Source organism: Periophthalmus magnuspinnatus, chromosome 1 (genome assembly GCF_009829125.3).
Source record: "Periophthalmus magnuspinnatus isolate fPerMag1 chromosome 1, fPerMag1.2.pri, whole genome shotgun sequence".
Lineage (NCBI taxonomy): Eukaryota > Metazoa > Chordata > Actinopteri > Gobiiformes > Gobiidae > Periophthalmus > Periophthalmus magnuspinnatus.
The window spans coordinates 19857327-19875545 of record NC_047126.1 but is presented as its reverse complement, the minus strand read 5'-3'; the positions used below and the strand labels follow the sequence as shown (position 1 = coordinate 19875545).

Sequence of the window (18219 nt, the reverse complement as noted above, 5' to 3'; positions counted from 1 at the left end):
TTCCAGGTTATAGTTCAGTTCATTTCTTTGTACTGGGGGTGACGAGTTTATACAATGAAAACGTTTTTTTGGCAGTTGTAGTAGTTGTAGCAGTAGCATTGGTCGCTGTAGTAGTAGCTGTCATCCTTGTAGTAGGTTAGTTGTAGTAATAGTTCTAGAAGTAGTAGTAGTAGTAGTACAGGGTCGACAGTACCTCAGTTGGCGGATTGTTTGTCCACTGATCTGAAGGTTGGCGGTTCGAATCCCACTCCTGACATAAAAACATTGTTGGTTAAGAGTTCAGATCCACTGACCCACAGGTTGGCGACGCAACTCCAGCTCCCACAGATGAATACTATCGTTGTGTCCTTGGGCGAGACACAGCCACCTCGCCTCCAGTGTCTGTGTACACCTGTGTATGAATGTGTGTGTGAATGGGTGGGTGGTTTCTTTATGAGTGCTTTGAATGTGGAAAAGCGCTATATAAAAATGTGACCTTTTACCATTTTACCATTTACATGCAGTAGTAGTGGTATTAGTATTTAATTTAGTCTGTTACTTATGATAAAATATGTATGTGTTTGTCTCTATTTATTCAATTTAGTGTCTTGGGAAAAAAAGAAGAAAGTCACATATATTGTATTAGAGTTCATTTATTCTGAAAAGGCGAAAACTCAAATTACGTCTGTTTGATTGGAAGCGTAACGTATGTCTCTGAGCTGATGTGTTCTGGTTAAACGTGGTCATTGCATTATTACTAGGGCCATTTACCTCCATTAATAGGGTATTTCCATTAAAACCGCACGCCTGCTATTACCGACCTGTGTTAGGCGCTTCCGGCAATGTACGAAAGGCAAAGCAATTACAGTTTAAAATCCAGATAAAATGAAGTCTTTAATCCGCCCATACAGTGGCATTGTAGTATCCCCATTGTCACTGTTTAGCCATGCTCTATACAGTAGCATGCTATCTCTATCTCGGGCATTAGTTCTGCTCTTTTAGCCGCTGATGTCCGTAACCGTGGTCTTCCCATTGTCCAAACACGTATGCGGTGTAAACAGTAATGTAATGTAAATGCTGGAGGTTTAAAGGGGAGCTATTATTGTAGTAAGAACAGATTAGTTTTGCTTGATGAGGTTTCTTTGAGATGAGGAAGCCATGGTGGTTACAGTAGTTTTACAGGCTTTTTAAGACTCCATTATCCCACCCTGTCTATGCAGTGTAAAGGGCCTGGGTTTAGGCGCCATAAATCATGGGACAGTGTATGTAACTCCAGACACAAAACTGAGAAAAAAAATACTACTATAAGATGAAAACTATTTGTGAAGATAAGTTGTAAGTTATATATCTTTTTGAAAGTTATATACATTTTAGATTGGTATTACAGTTTTGATTGGAATTTCCCCACTGTGGGACTAATAAAGGCATATCTTATCTTATCTTATTTTATCTTATTGGCGGTGCAAGTTTAACAAAATGAGTTCATCTAAAACTCTTGAATGATGTACTTCTTATAGTGACACTACTACACATTCTATAATTTTATTCAGATATATTCAGCTTTATTTGTGCTGCAAATCAGCAAAAGCTCTTTTCATCCACAGAGTTCAAAATCCTCAAAATGGACTCACAACTGTACAACGCCGAACAAACTACTGTCCCCTTTACACAGCAGCTCTGGCCAAACAGCACATTTTTCAAAAGCAAATAACAATGTAAATCCATAAACTCCACAAGAATCTGCATATTTCTCATGTGTGCGGAAACCGATGAGTAGTTGACCTTGTGACAGCGTTAAACCAATGAAATGTCAGGAAAGTCTTTACGGCCGTGTAGAGCTGCTTCTGATTGGTCACTTTTACAGTCAGTCTCTGTTTTAGCCAATCACTGTCTCTGATCCCTCGTCTTGGTCTTGTTTACTTCCCAAGCATTATACTTAAATGCTGTCATTCTTAAACGGTGTTATTTTCAACGCTGCTGTTCAATTTATTTATTTATTTTCCCCCCACTCACTGTTTTATTGTCTGAGAATCAGAAAGTGCATTTTGCCATGCTAGTTGTTGTTACCATTACCATGACTCCAATAACTAGTTCAGTTTTTCACGTTTTTAAGACAGTAGAGATCAGGTACAGCACCTTTAAAATTTAGGATTATTATGTACACCATGATCGTTCATTTTCAAAATATAAAAAACTAAATTACTTTATTTCTAGTTCTATACTGTATATAGTTATATTAATTACAGCATTTGTTTTCATAAGAGATTCTCTACACTTTATGTGCCAAAAGAAAATTAACTTTTACAAAGTGAGGTGACCTAAGCTCAATTACTACAAAATCATGTTTTGTAACTAGCTATTTTAGTTAATAAATGCACCTATTAAAACATCTTATTCTGAACTTACTATCTAACTCTCTGGCCTCATGCGTTTTTGGTTACAGATCCTTTTGTTAATGCAGAACAGTCGATATTTAAGGGCCAGTACCCATTTCTTGTTTCTTTTGTTCCATGTATTTTATTTTCTTAGAATCAGGAAGTGCGGGTTACCATGATTGTGGTTGTCCTTCTCCATCTGCCCCTTATAATATATGACTGTTTTAACCCAGCTCGTCTTGTTAGTGCCTGAACAGCGCGTATTAAGGGAAAACTAAGAATGCCCTTCCCTCGCGTCTTCATTCAGCCTGATTACAATCTAAGCTAATATGTTTTAGATGGCCCTATAAATTACAATCAATCTGAAAGCTCTAAAATAAACTGCTGCTGGTAAAATGGCAGGGAGATTTCTGGTAAGCCTCCCCTGTGCGGTCTGCGGTAAGCCCTCAAAGAAGTGAACAGAGTTTGAACACAAGTCCACAAAACTCCGGCCTGTATTTTGTCATACCTAGGCTTCCGTAGCATGACAAAGTATGTGCTATTAAGTGTCAGCATCTGTCTTTTGGAGCTTTGTATCTCGGGGGGTTTTAAGTTACAAGTTTTGGTTGGTACGGCAAAATAGCGGCAGCTGTATTTGGGGGAATTTGAAAGTGATTTATTGACTCTGGCAGGAGACCAGAGTTCCTACCTGTACAAACAAAGATGTGTAGCCTCTCACTCTTAAAGAAACAGGCTTTGGGAATGGGAATTGTAAGGAAATGTTTAACAAGTTACACATTCCTAAACCATGTGGGGTCTTTATGCGTAGAGTTAACATATTCTCCTTTAGGTGGGTTTCTTCTCGTGCTTCACTTTGAGCGATTTTGGATAAAGATCTGGAGAAGGGTACCCAGGTTCTAGGACGAATGGGTCAAATGCAAATGATGACTTTTTGAAGACAGTAAAATAAATATTTTATTAACCTAAAATGTCCATAGAGGAAGTCATGCTTATACCGTCCACACAAATGCATCTTTTGTGCATTTAAATTACAATTACTTTAGTACGTTTTAAGAAATAGAGTAATCCTTCAGTAATCCTCATGCAGTATCCGTGGTGTTTCTTACATACCTTAGACCAGTCATGCCCAAACTGTGACCCGGGGCCCAAATGCGGCGCTCAGACCAATGTTTTTGGCCCTCAAGCTTCCAGGTGAATTGGCCTTTATTACCTTAAACAGTACTTTTTTACTGTACATTTCTGAAAATCTACTTTAACAAGCCCATCTCAAATATTTAATGTGTCCCATTGAGGATGTAAGCGTGAATAAAGGTCTAGTGGTTCAGTCTAATTTGTAATAATAACACAGATTTGAAGTATTCACTGTATTGGTGACCAGTCTATGGACCTCAATTGGCCCTCAGCTTTGTTTTTTTGTGATTTTATATGTGGCCCTTAATGATAAAAGCTTGGACACTCCTGCCTTAGACACATACATACCTCCTGTTTAATGATGTATTCTTGAAGTACAAACATGTGTTAAGTAATTTTGTATATGTTATTATGAATCAAATGTTTCTGCATTTCACAACGGCTTATATTTTTAAAGCCACAGCACGCAACTTTTTTAACCAAAGAGTAGATTTTTGGACTTGCTTCGCTTCAGATCTTACTTGGCCTTCGTTTCCTGCTTGTACATCATAAAATGGAAAACAAATATGGTTTTAACTTTTAGTCCCCATGGAATTATGCAGGTGATGTGCCAGCTCCAGAAAGTTACACATTGTTTCTTTAAGCAGAATTTTCTCTTTACTCCTAAGTTTTTTCTTCTACTACATTTTCCTTAGACTTGAGTCATATTTTAAGTGCACAAGTTGGCTACCCACCTCCACGTTCTCACTGCAATACATGACCTCTTCACTTTTAAAACAACCTCCAGTGAGTACTTTATACAAACTCTGTTCCTCCCCGCTATATTTCAACAATGCTCCTCCGCGTGTCGCACATGTCTCCAGTCCAAGGTCCATTATGGGCGGACATCTTGTTGATTAGTTTGAAAGAATGGTTTGAGAAATGCTACAGAGGTTAAGAGAGGTTAAATGGCTCGGAGGCTTCCAGTGCTGTTGTGTTTAGTCTGACCAAATTGGACACTGGCGCATGCCTCTCCTCTGCTTTGGTTTGTTTGGTTAAATCCGAAAGCGGCAATCAGCACCCCATCTAAACAAGCGCGCCCGGATCATTTGTAGAAAATAATGAGGTGCTCGGTGTTGTGGATGTGAGTAGGGAAGCCGAGAGGGAGAAGCTAACCATTTATCACAGCGGCTAACGGGATGCAGGGGAGGAGAGGTGGATTAGACCAATGCGCAGGTTATGGCGGTACTAGCTCTTCTGAGATTAAAGATGGGTAGTCTATAATGTGGGAGAATACCGATTGACTACACTGTTGGAGGGAAAAACTAAGGCTGTAGTCGGCTTAAGAAATTCTTGGTTATTTAAAGGTCCTGCACTGGATTTTTTACCAATGTATCTCATCAAAATGTGTCTTGTTTTAGCACCAATATACTGTATAAGCTGCTCTTGACATCAAAATAAGTCTCCTGTATGTTGTCTGTGTCTAATTATAGTGTGAGAATCAGGTTGTGCACGCTATCATGCTAGTTGTTGTTTCACTCTCCGCTTTGGTCTCTGAAAGTTGCGGAAAGTGCTTATAAACTCATCAATTCAAAAGGTAAGTGAGGAATAACTTCAGGCTCTTGCAAATAGTTTAAAACAGGGGTCTCAAATTCAAATTAGCTGAGGGCCGCAAGAGACAGAGTCTGGGCCGTATCAGGTATTCCACAAAAAAAGCTTTGTTAAGATCTTCTCAAACGTCATCACTGTTTTCAGCATACATGAGGAAATACTTGCAGATTTTATGGATATTTGTTGTTATTTGTTGAATCTTTTGTGACGGGAGTACAAAGAGTCGACCACAGTGCGAGTGATACGTGCGTTTGGGCTTTACAGATTTGGGGAGAGCTTCTACACACAACATGGTAACACCACACTGACATTAAACTTTCATATTGTTCTGCTGGCCACAAAATATTGTCTCGCGGGCTACAATTGGCCCCCGAGCCGCGAGTTTAAAATGAACTAGCTCTGTTTTTTCATGGTTTTAATAAAGTAGAAATCAGGTACATTGTCTTTTAAGAACTTCACTTCTACCAAATTATACATAAGTAATGAAACAAACAGGAGTTTACACAATAATAGCTATGAATACAGAAAAGTCATACACATGCTAAAAAAAGCAGACTAAACGAACTAGTCACTTCCGAAACTCCAGCTAACTCATTCATTATTTCTCATCTCATTTTTTCCACATATAACAAAAACAGCACCAAACACACCCAACACCGAAATGATCCTTTTCCTGATCATAAAGTCTACCGCAAAAAAACAACAGTGCTATAGCTTCCTCTCACTGTGGCTTAATTACACACGGGAGTCAGATACAGCAAAGTGCCGTCAGCAATGAAAGAGGTGCAAAAATAAAGGGTACGACGCACTTCAGAGCTGCTCCGCGTGTTGTCGTCACGTTGTGTTCTGTGGATAATATCACTGTCAGACAATGCTGTACGCGGTGTTTCCAAGTACAGTTTCCCAGCCAACTCTAAGTCTCTTATGAGCCAAAACATTCACAGTTTGGAGCACGTTACTATCCCAAAACGCAGGCGCCTTCGAATCAGTCCTAGTTAAAAATAGTAAGAGAAATTTAAAGATTCATTATGTGACTTTTCTGGTGGAGGGTCCTTGTTTTTACTTTGCCAATAATGTGCCACCATATGGTATTTAACTTATATGTCCTTCATTTATTCAACTGTAGGTGTTTTTATTGCTCAAAAATACCATGAAAATACTACATTTTTGCTGTTTCCATAGATCTGACCTGTAACTTGGTCTATATGGAAGATTATCAAATTATTATAGATTATGAACAAAAAAATAGTAGTAATTCATAAACTGTCCCATAAGAGGGAATAGTGCAGTCTTATTTTGAAATATCAGTACTACTATTACTACTATCTTATTATAAAACTGAATGTACCTGGGTAATTGTACAACATTTCATCCAATAATAGTCTACATTTTGGAAGCCGTGTGCCCCTGGTCTGTGCATTTCTGAACAAAACCCTCATAAAAGCAGGAGATGTTCATGCCCTCTGCATCAGGGCGTTCGACGGGTGATAAGGCTGTAAATAATACAGAGCTCAGTGTAAATGAGCCTTGGCTTTGTCTCTTCTCCTCCTCTTCCTCCTCCTTTTCTCTCTATGTTTCTCCCTCTCTCTCTTTCTCTCCTTTCTCTCCCTCTCTCCTCGCTCTCCCTCACTCTCTCTCTCTCACACGAGGAGTAAACAAATGCGCCTCTCAAAGCAATAAGTGTTACAATTTCTCAAGACAGAATACAAAACAGTAAAGCAGGAAGGAGCTGGAGTCAGTAGATCCCAGTGCATCTCTTTTGTATATTTTCAGTTTAGCAAAAGATAAGATAATATCAACATAATACATTTAGACCATCCATGATCCATCTGACAAAGGTCTATACATTATTCATTTGATACATATTTTTTGATTTAAAAACGATATCTTAATGGAAAAATAGAAGTGTCTATTTTATATTGAAAATCTGTTTATTCATCGGTGTCAGATTCCTTTTTTTCCATTCAAAAGATAGAATATATTTTAAATTATACGGCAACGGTGCTAATTTCCAGTCGTTCTGAAACCCATGGATGGATAGATTTATTTCAAATGTTTTCAAATGAATGTAAGAGCGAGTTTCCACGGTGGTCATCTGGACTTTGTTTTTGACCACCATTGAGGCCGTGTCTACATCGAACCACTCCTGCACGAACGAAGGATTACACCGTCTCGTTTTTAAATTAATGCAATCTGACCAAGGTCGGCCTTTGCCTAGACTTTTCAGATGTTGCGATGCAAGACACGTCCTATACACTCATGACAGATAGAACTCGAACTCTTTTTCCCTAACTGTTACAAAAATGAATATTCACTTACGAAAACAAATTAATTTTTCAAGGCTATTTTTACTTGCATTTAATTAACTCCAATGCAACCTTAAGAGAACAGAATTTAGGTTCAGGACTCCTCATTTCCTGGCTCACCACTGAAATACTTCACCCTTAGAGAGATTTATTAGCGGTTTTCTCAGGACTTAAAAAATGTCTCGGAAATGGCTCCAAATCAACATTGTAATAATTATCCCCAATCAAAAGCCCAGGAAGAGGCAACGCTCCCAGACGCTCATAGATCAGCTGTAATGAGGAGTCACGCTCCAATAGAGAACATTCACACAGGACTGTAGTAACACAAGTTAACCTGGCTAATGCTGTGTCCATATGCTAAGAGCTTGTTTACCTTTAGATTCTCAGGTAACGCTTTATGAAAATACACTTGAATTAGTCTTAATAAAGCATTAAATAAGACTTAATTCGTTATGATTAAATAGTTTATTAAGTATGATTCTCCTAGCTCCTACCCGCTTAAGCCTGGATCATCTAACCGTTCTTAATAAACTACTGTTATGAATTAAAGCTACTGTCTGTCAGTTTATCTGATTTGTTTTTTAACCAGTAGATGGCAAATTTGAAACGTAGAAAAGTTACATAGTGCACCTTTAAAGCACTCATATTACGCAGTTTTCTGATCTATGTTATAATGTTGTTTCCTCGTCAAAAACATACCTGGAGTTGTGTTTTGTTTCATTCACACATGTTTAACGCACAAACCCTGCATATTTAGGCTGAGTTCTTCTCTCAAACAGAAAACACTTCCACTTTGTGATGTCACGTGGTAATACAGGAAGTGCTCTACTGTGTTTTGAAACTCTATACACCTTCACTAGAATCATTTGGATTATGTCAGCCCTGAAATTGCTCATCGCTGCTGAACAAAAGGTAAAATGTAGCTGTTAACTTGAAAACTACCACTACGTGACATCACAAGGTGGAACAGAGCATTTTGAGCTTTGCAGATGTAGATAGACTAATAATACAGGATTACTCAAACATGTGTGAATGGAAGGAAACACAATTCCAGCTATGTTTTTGAGGAGGTATCAACATTTTAACATGGATTAAAGCTCACAAGAGTTAATACCTTTAAGTTAAAATAAATAAATACATGCATAAATAAAAAATAAATAAATAATAATAATTGTACATTGGATCAAAACAAGCAAAAATCTAATACAGTCAAGCCTCATGAGTCACTACCCAAAACTACTCAATTCACACAGTTTCCAAATTTCAAAAATAGACCTTAATTTTCACGCTCTCGTTGCTATGCCGATCACTTCCTTTTGATTCTCACAAATTGGTGGCTTTGTAGTAGCACTTCCCACATATATGTATGCCTACGGTAATTACCAGGTCAGAATGTTGAATTAATATCCGAAGCAGCGGCTAACGAGCAACTATAATCACAATTAGCCCACACGCTAACAAGGCTATGCGATTAACAATTTGAACCTATTATGACGAGAACCCTTCAATTAATACCTGCCTCCGGGCGAGATGTGGAGATGGGAGCTGCTAAGGAACAGCTAGCACTTTGTCGCGTCAGAGCTGGCATAGTGCTTTTATGTGCTATATTTGTACCACTTTGAACAGTCCACACACAAACGCACGCATGTAATTATCATACATTAAAGACAGCAAATAAAGTCCAATGTTGTCACCAAGCTATGTGCACTTCTGAACAGTGACACGTCACTATTTATAGCCAGAAGCATGAACAAAGACATAATTCAGGATGTACAAATATTTGATTAAGAATGATTCAGGCTAGCAACTATTTGATAATGGTCCTATATAAAAAAAAATATATATATATATATAAAAAAAAAGATTCTTGTGAGCTTTAAGCCATGTTATAATGTTGGTACCGCATCAAAAACATACCTGGAGTTGTGTTTTGTTTCATTCACACATGTTTGAGTAATCTATTATTATTGCTCTGTCTACATCTCCAAAGCTCAAAATGCTCTGTTCCACCTTGTGATGTCATGAAGCTGTAGTTTTCAAGTTAACTCTTACTTTTTATCTTTAGTTCAGTAGAGATTGGTAATTCCAGGGCTGAAATTATCCAAGTGATTCTGGTGAAGGTGTGTGGCGTTTAAAAACACAGTGGAGCACTTCCTGTATTACCACACGATGACATCACAAGGTGGAACAGAGTGTTTTCTGTTTGAGAGAAGAACTTAGTCTAAATGTGCAGGGTTTGTGTGTTCAACATGTGTGAATGAAACAAAACTCCAGGTCTGTTTGTGATGAGGAAACAACATTATAACACAGAGCAGAAAATAGTGTTATGTGGGCCCTTTAAAGTCACATTATGTAACATTTGCCCAAAATATATTCTGAAGTTGGACTGACAAAAACATAAAAAAACATGCATCCTTATTCTGACTGGGCTTGCGTCTCCACAAACCTGGCTTTTATGAATTTAGTAGTTACTAAGCCTGATTCATTCTTAATAAACTATTTGTTGTCTATGAACTAAACGTTTCTTCATGCTTTTTTATGACTCGTTAAGATTATTATGAAGTAAGTGTAGTAAGATGTTGACTTTACCTATTTCATTTTAAGGACTTTCTCTCTTTCTTTTTTTTTTCTTTTTTCCAGTAAAACATCTATCATTTATCCTCCTGTATGGATTTGTAATAGCCCTCCATATTTGTATTTTTTATTCTTTTAATTTCTCAGCTCAAAGATTGGCCTTGTTCTGCCTTTTCATGAAATAGTTTTAATTAAAAAATCACTTTGCTCCATGTGGGGAAAAACACATCCAATGCCACCCTCTCCTGCCTCAAGTGAGTGTTTGGCACATTCAGAATCATTTGAATGGCTTTCCTGATGAATGCTTGTCAAATTTGGGGTGTAATAGTAGCAAAGCCAACCTCATATTTGACAAAGTGCTACTGTTTTTGTGTCCAGGCAGATGGAGCCATTGAAACTCCAGTTCCAAAATATTACAATTACTACATAGACATTTGCAACACTTCACTTGCTCCTCACGTAACCTCTTTGCACAAAAAGCAGTAGTATCCCTATTAATTTCACTCCTTAACTGTCTCATTTTAAGCGGACATATTTTTCCATGTACAAGAGCCTATAGAAAATATATATTGTAAAGGCAGAGATTTGGATTTGGATGAGAACTATACGGAAACAGCTGCCAGGTACAGACAAATCTATCCAATTAGACGTTGTTGGATGAACCGCCTGCTATTCCAGACAGTTATAGCTAAAGTAGGTTGAATTATATAGATTTTTTATGATATTATTCTTTATTATATTTCTCCATAGTTAAAAGTCTGGCACTGACCACATTTTCCAGTCTGTTATGGAGGTCTGGGACATTATAGAGTATTTATATATCGTAGAATAGATGAGGTGTTAATTTTGGCATTATTAAAACTCAAAATTGACGTGGTTAATGCTTTGGGAAAATAAATAAATAAATAATAATAATTAAAGGGCCCATATTACGCTATTTTCTGATCTGTTATAATGTTGTTTTCTCATCAGAAACATACCTGGAGTTGTGTTTTGTTTCATTCACACACATTTAGCACTGGGTTGGGTTCTTTTTTCAAACAGAAAACACTCTGTTCCACCTTGTGATGTCACGTGGTAATACAGGAAGTGCTACAATGTACTTTTAAACTCCATACACTTTCACTAGAATCATTTGGATGGTTTCTACCCTGGAATTCCCAATCTGTACTGAACTAAACGTAAAAGGGTAGCTAATAACTTTAAAACTACCACTGCATGACATCACAAGGTGAAACAGAGCATTTTGAGCTTTGGAGATGAAGACAGACTAATAATGCAGGATAATTCTGTGAAACAAAACACAACCCCAGGTATGATTTTGATGAGGTAACATGACTTAAAGCTCACAAACGTCCATTTTGTGTAATATAGGACCTTTAAACTTTATTTTCTATGGCGCCGACTCTAATTTGTTTGATTCTGAAATCCATGTATTGGCCCGTTTAAACTTAATTCACTTCCTGCTGGGTCAAAGTTTAAAAACATGGGTTAAATCGTATTGAATTAGCCTGCACACTCTTCCCTGATGCTTTGTGATTGTTTCAAGTAATTTAAACTAACTATTTAGTCTATTAACTTTTTTTTTCAGCACCTTGTAAGCAACCTCACCTTTGACCCCTTTATTTTTTTTTTTGTAATACTAATACCACTTTCTCATTTTCACCTGACCAAACGAGAGCTGATTTGCAAATAATGGACTGTAATGGCTGCAGCAGTAGTTAATGAGGCTTGGGTTGGGGTTCGCACAAAAACACAGAGCCGATATGTGATGTCCCCTTTGTGTTTTTCAGTATAATGAGAATAATGGAGCTCTGTGTCCGCTGTCCCCTCTGACTGTAGCCACACGAGAGGCTATTGTTTTAGAGCCTGGACACATCTTGTTTATCACTGGATTCTGTTTTTCTGCCTTTGTTCACTGATAACATGATGGAAATGAGAGGTGATTTGGTGCTGTTGTGTTTTTTTTTATGTAATTAGCTTCGTCTAAAAGTAGCACACAGGGATAATAGATTGGAAGTTTGGGTTCACAGTAGCACGTGCAATTATTCAAAACTTGCAAACAACTCCAAAATTGGGTGTTGGTGATCTGAAACTTCCCATTAGGTTTCATTGATGTGTGTAGTTTTGTTTTGTTTTTTGTTTTTGTTTTTAATTTTCAAACTGAATTTTTCATGTGTTTGCTTGATATGAGACTGTCAGAAACTTCCTTTTAAGACACCAGTTTTCTAATAAGATTGAAGTATGTAACTGAAATGACAGGATTATGTAGGACAGAGGGATGGGCTTTATTTGAATGACTTGAGACAGGATTGGTTGAGAGACGTAGCTGGGGTGTTGTGATTGGCTTAGAGAGACATATACCAGGAAGTACAAACTATTTACTAGCTGGTTGAATATACTTTCTGGATCCTAAATGCTTGTGTCATTGTGTTTTGTTGCAGGCACTTCCTCTTTAAGACAGGCACCGGCACCACTCCTCTCTTCTCCACAGCCACGCCCGGATACACTATGGCAACTGGCTCGGTGTACTCCCCACCCACCAGACCCCTGCCCAGAAACACGCTGTCACGCTCGGCATTCAAGTTCAAGAAGTCCTCCAAGTACTGTTCATGGAGGTAAAGTGCATCTACACAAGTCAAAGTACTTCAAATATTAGTACTGCTGTTCACAAAAGTGCAAAATCATATATACAAATAAGTCTTCCAAGTACTGCTTGCGGTCAAAATATTGCAAGTACTACTACTACTGCAAATAAAGGTATAAAAGCACATATACTACTTGTCCTCCGAATACTGTTCGTGGAGGCAAGGATTACTGCATATACACAAGTCAAAGTACCTCCAGATAAAGTGGTCCTGACTAAGCCAAGTGTGAGATCTGGATGAGTTTCCACAGGCTGCACTGCAGTGAGCCACAGCCGGAGTGAGTATAAAGGATGAGTCAAATGCAGAGCATGACTTTCCCTTACTAGGGATTTCTAAAGTATACTTTATATTATTTGCACTATGTACTTCAAAAATAGTATTAAGTACATTTACAAGATCATGGAGAAACAGCCTGCTAAAGTCTTCAAACCAAAAGTGACACTATATAAATAATTAAATATGTGCACAGAAGTTAGTGACCTATCAGTGGAAATGCTTACTGCTCGTGGCAATGTTTACTGCTCCTGTCACTCATGACATTCATGTTTAGAGAGCAGAGAGCTGGGTTGAACCAGGAATGTACCAGAACTTAACCAGGACTAAACAAGGACTCATAAATACAAGGACTGACCTTTACCAGACCTGAATCAGGACTGAGGCCACACAAAGCCAGGACTCTGCCAGACTTGTGTTAAACTCAGTGAGCAGGACACAGGACAAACATGGGATTAGAGGCTTTTGATTTGAGAAAAGGTTTCAGTTTGAAAAGGTTAAATGACTTTCCAATCCTATATTTGAATATAGACATCAGAAAAAAGGGGGAAAAGGCTAATACTGAGCCTTTTGACATATTTGGATTTCATTTTAATAGATTAGACTTAGACCTGTATTGATCCACAAGGGAAATGTTTTGGACACAGTAGCGCACACGTTATATAATAGCAAAAATAAATAAATAAATGCATACAAAATCTATCTGAGCTAGTATATACAAGAGGTGGGTGAGGAGAAACTTTGTAAAAATGAAACAGTGATTGACATGACATCTCTCACTGTGTGCCAAGTCTAAGACTAAGTGCAGTGGAAACAAATCAATAATCTAATTTTATAACCAAGCATTTGTGTGACAGCCCAAACAGAGTCTGAGCAGATGAGATGATGAAGAGGAGGAGGAGGAGGTTTATCACTCGTTCATTTACAAAAGACTTTGTTAAATTCCGAGCTGCGCTGAGAGCCATGCAGGTCAATGACTAATTGGTGCGTGGGGGAGTGACAAGTGTCTCTAAAGTGCACGGCTCTTTTTAAGGTAGAGTTTAAAGTTAAATGAAAATGGCACCCAAGTATTTCATGAGTGCCACACTGACACTGAAGAAGTAACAGCCTCTCCACTTATTTTCTGTAATAAATGTAATTAGTTTGTTTTAAGTATCTAACTCCAAAGCTTAGTCGTGTCGCAGATGAAAAAGGTTTATCATTTTTTATTCTTGTTGACTCTAAGGTTTTGGTCAGTTTTCATTTTCTTATTATCATTGAAGCAAACAAATTACATTAATTAAAAAAAAAAAAGCTCAAAAAGCAGTTTTTTAACTTTTAAAACGGATGAAATGATATGAAAGTCAGTTATTAGTCATTAGTTATTTAGTTAGTCAGTACTGCTTTAATAAGAGATTCTATTGGTACAGGTACAACAAACAAAACAAAACATATATACACAGTTTTAGTGTCACTAGCAGTACATATGCCCAGTTTTACCACTACTGTAGTATTGTAAGTAATAATATATGCGTGGTGGTGTGATGCTAGTATTTTAAAGTCAGTGGCTGTGTCCAAATGTCCACACTATTCCCTGGTTAGGACATTATTTAGGGGTCACACCATTTTTATTGCTGTCAGAATGTCCAGTTGAAACTTCCCACAATGCACCTTGAAAAGTAGCAGCATCAGTGGCCACTAAACCAGTCAATATAGACCACAATGCACTGCAAGAGTTGGAAAAACAACAGCGCGGTGACAGGTCTTTAAATGGAAACAACAAAACTGAATGAAAGCAGATAGAAGCACTGGTTTATCGCACTATTGATCGTGATTATGAATAAACCGTTGCTGTATAAAGTTGCTAATCCACATTTCAGACAAAAAAAAAAGTATAATCCAGCCCGTTTACGTGAGATCCATCTTGACAAAACTTTGCACGATTGTTATTAGTCCATACGTATTTCTGTGCCGCTTGAACCTGATCATTACTTATAATAGAAATCAAGTTTTATCAGAGCTTATCAGACTTTTTCACCCAGACGCCACAGTCACGTGACCCGAATGGAGCGAGCTGTGTGTCCGAATCGCTCTGTGACTGAGGGCACTATATAATCCGCTAAAGAGTGCAGGGCCATGTAGTTGATGAGAGGTTAGGACCTATAGGGTGGACATTCGGACACAGCCAATGTTTAAACTTGACGCAGCAGTTCTGGCAATAATAGATTTCATTCCTCCCACCTCTTCCAGGCTCGATTCTCTTATACGTGGCTTTTCCGTGCCTTAAAACGGGATAGTGTTTAAATCCTTACTATATACTCGTCATTCATCACCATGCAGTCCTTTGTTTTGATCATTACGCTATAGATTTGAATTTAACATCGCGCTCCTGTGATTCCTCAGCTCCCCGACACATTTCTTCTTTAAAAAATATCTTAAATTCACGCCACAGTCCCTTGCCTCCGTCCCTCTCTCTCTCCTTCCCTCTTTTTCTCTCTCTACTCATCTGTTCTTATCTGTCTATCCTCCCCTTCCTATTTCCTATTCACTAAACTCCCCAAACATCCCTTCAGCCATGTGCAAAGAGACAGCCTTGGACTCCTTGCACTCCGTAGGTTTTAAGCAGAACGTTTAGACTTTTTTATTTAATTTTTTCACACTTTTTTTTTTTCTCTGGGTATGTTTTCTGAAAATGACACCTCCAGCGCCCCTTAATTTCAAACCGCAGCTAACTCCCGGGTCTCTGAAAACTATAGATTTTCTCCAAAGAAAAACAGCGACGTGAGTTTAATCAAACATTGGTGCCGGATAGCTGCAGTGCTGTAAGCTGCTGATTTTTTATATTTTTTTTTATATATTTGTATTTTTTTTTATTAAGAAAATGGTATGCAAAGATGTCTTTCATTTGACAGCCTGCAAAATGTATGTGATTTGATACTCAATTATAGCTCCAGTGGGCTCAGCGAGAAATCCAATCTCTAGGGTTTTCTTGCCAAAAAGGAGATGACAATTTGATTCACTGTTACTTCATCTGCCTATGGCCATATGTTCCAGACGCGTTTGCTAATATTAATAATTTGAAACATCAATCTTGTGTTTTTTTTTGAAGAAGTTGGCTGTTTGGACAAAATACTTACGATAGAAAATGTATAGTTAAAGTTTAAAGTAAAGTCTATGGGGAAATGGTCCGCGTTTGACCCATTGTTGACCCTGGCTCAGGGGGACTTAGATGGAGGATTATCTTATTGTAAAACATTTTATGGAAAAAACAGACACACATTCTTCATTTCCAATTGTCTTGCACAGTAACAAGAGTATGAGACAGAACTTAAAGCATGTTAGATAAATCAACCAATAATAAACATAAAAAGTAACACAAATTAGCTCATGTGTTATTCATTCATTCATTCTAACTCTACTTTTTTTTTAATCTGTATTATCACAAAAGCTCAAACATTCATTCTTTACACCTATAATCCCATGTCTGTCCTTTACAATAACGTATTTGAAGTCTGTTTTTGCCAGTCCAGGTGCTTTTAAGATCAATGATGCCTGACTGTTTCCCATTCCATGTTGCAAAAATGTTTCCATGCATGCAACGTTTTTCAGTTATTGCATCACAACAGCAACAGCATCTACAATTTAAGCCACCGAGAATGATTTTCAACATGCTAGACCACACCTTTGCCAGATATCGCAGAGATTACACTTTCTTAGCTTTGAAAATGTTCTGAGGTTTTGCACTTTAAAATGGATGTATAAATGTTTGTGCAGTAGAGCTCCAGATGTCCTCAGTAAGCTCATAGTCTCACTCAGAGCAGAGCTGTGGGCTCCATCACACGAGGGGCTGACTGTGGGAATGTGAAGGTGCCCCTGAGAAAAACAACCCGTAGTTCACATTCTCTGTCCAGTGTGCTAAGCTCTGGAACTTCTTAAGCTCTGAGGTGAAACTGGACCTGGACTGAGCTAGTTTTAAACATGAACTTAAGTGGGTCCTGTAGAGAAGTCAGACATGTAATCAGTGATAAACCTGACGTGTATTTGCCTTTGGTTTACTGTCAAATTAAAATGTGAACCTTATGGCAAATCCAGAATGATATCGCTCAGTATTTTTACACAGATTAGAGCTCATCGGTCACCCATGATTTACAAATAACATCTAATTTCTCTCACTTTAGATTGACAACGTTTAGTTCTTCACTCATTGATTCTGCAGAAATTTGCAGTGTTTTTTCACCCGCTGTGATATATATTTATGTCCTTATCTTTTTTCCAATATGGACGGACCATTTGTGTCCCCGATTGGCTAATTCACCTGTCAATCACGCCCATTTGAAAACAAGGTGATTCACCGATGAGCAGACTAAAATAAATAAATAAATAAATAATAAAAAATAAATACATAAATAGATAAATAAAAATAAATAAATACATAAATATATAAATAGAGAAATAAATAAAAAAATAAATACAAATAAATTAATTAATTAAAAAAGGTGCAGAATACCAGCCATACCATTTACCTTTTATCATTATCTATTTCCATTTTGATCTCAAATCAACTTCACTGACATATGTGATTGGTTTGTTTAAAACAGTTGTATTGTGATTTACAGGGACAACATGGCCATAAAGAAAGAAAGGATATTGTTATTTAGAGATTGCAATCTAGCAACACAAGAGACAAGCGCTCTTCAAGTTGTAATTTATGTTTCGTTTGCATCGCCTTGATTAATGTGGTCGTAAAAGTAGCGGGCGGCCTATCGTACCATCTGTATTCGAATAGGCTCTGGGCCATTTGTATGTACAATAGACTCCTAGGCTACCAATCACCTGAACCAGGCTGCTCTGAATAACGCTGTTGTCACTATAGCTGCTTATTCGTAAGAGGCCAGTGCTGTATTGAATGTAATGACCAACTCTGGCCCATTTTTCCACACCAAGGTTAAAGAACTACTTTGCATTTTGCAGAAAACATTCATACTCTTTATATACAGAGAGGATTCAGAAAGTACATGGAGTAGGCTCGGTGCTCAAAAGCGAATGCAAACTTTGATTAAAAGCATCAAATATAAAAGAAACAACCAATTTAAATTAAAATTGATTTATGTAAAGACTGTTTGATTGTTTATATATGTAGAGTAGTACAGTTTGTGGTGTTGTTATTTTATGCTTCAAAGTTACCATTAGCATTAGCATTGACACACAAACCTCATTATTTTAGAGACGTGCTCCATCAAGTCACTGTTCACTGTCTTATCTTTAAATATTTATTCAGCCATATTTATAAAGCCAATTCAATCAGGAGCCACAGACAGGCACAGAACCAGGGGAAAGTAAATTAAAACTGCACTATGTAACTTT

General features: G+C 37.6%; 1 protein-coding gene across 2 annotated transcripts in view; it reads left to right on the top strand.

Moving 5' to 3' along the window:
- The window catches only part of LOC117393469 (teneurin-3), a 516796-nt gene that overhangs the window by 299107 nt on the left and 199470 nt on the right, over nt 1-18219 (top strand). For both annotated transcript variants that reach the window (XM_055225737.1, XM_055225739.1), the window contains one exon: nt 12400-12573. In XM_055225737.1, the coding sequence (XP_055081712.1) occupies nt 12400-12573 (174 nt within the window). The remainder of the gene's footprint in view (nt 1-12399; nt 12574-18219) is intronic.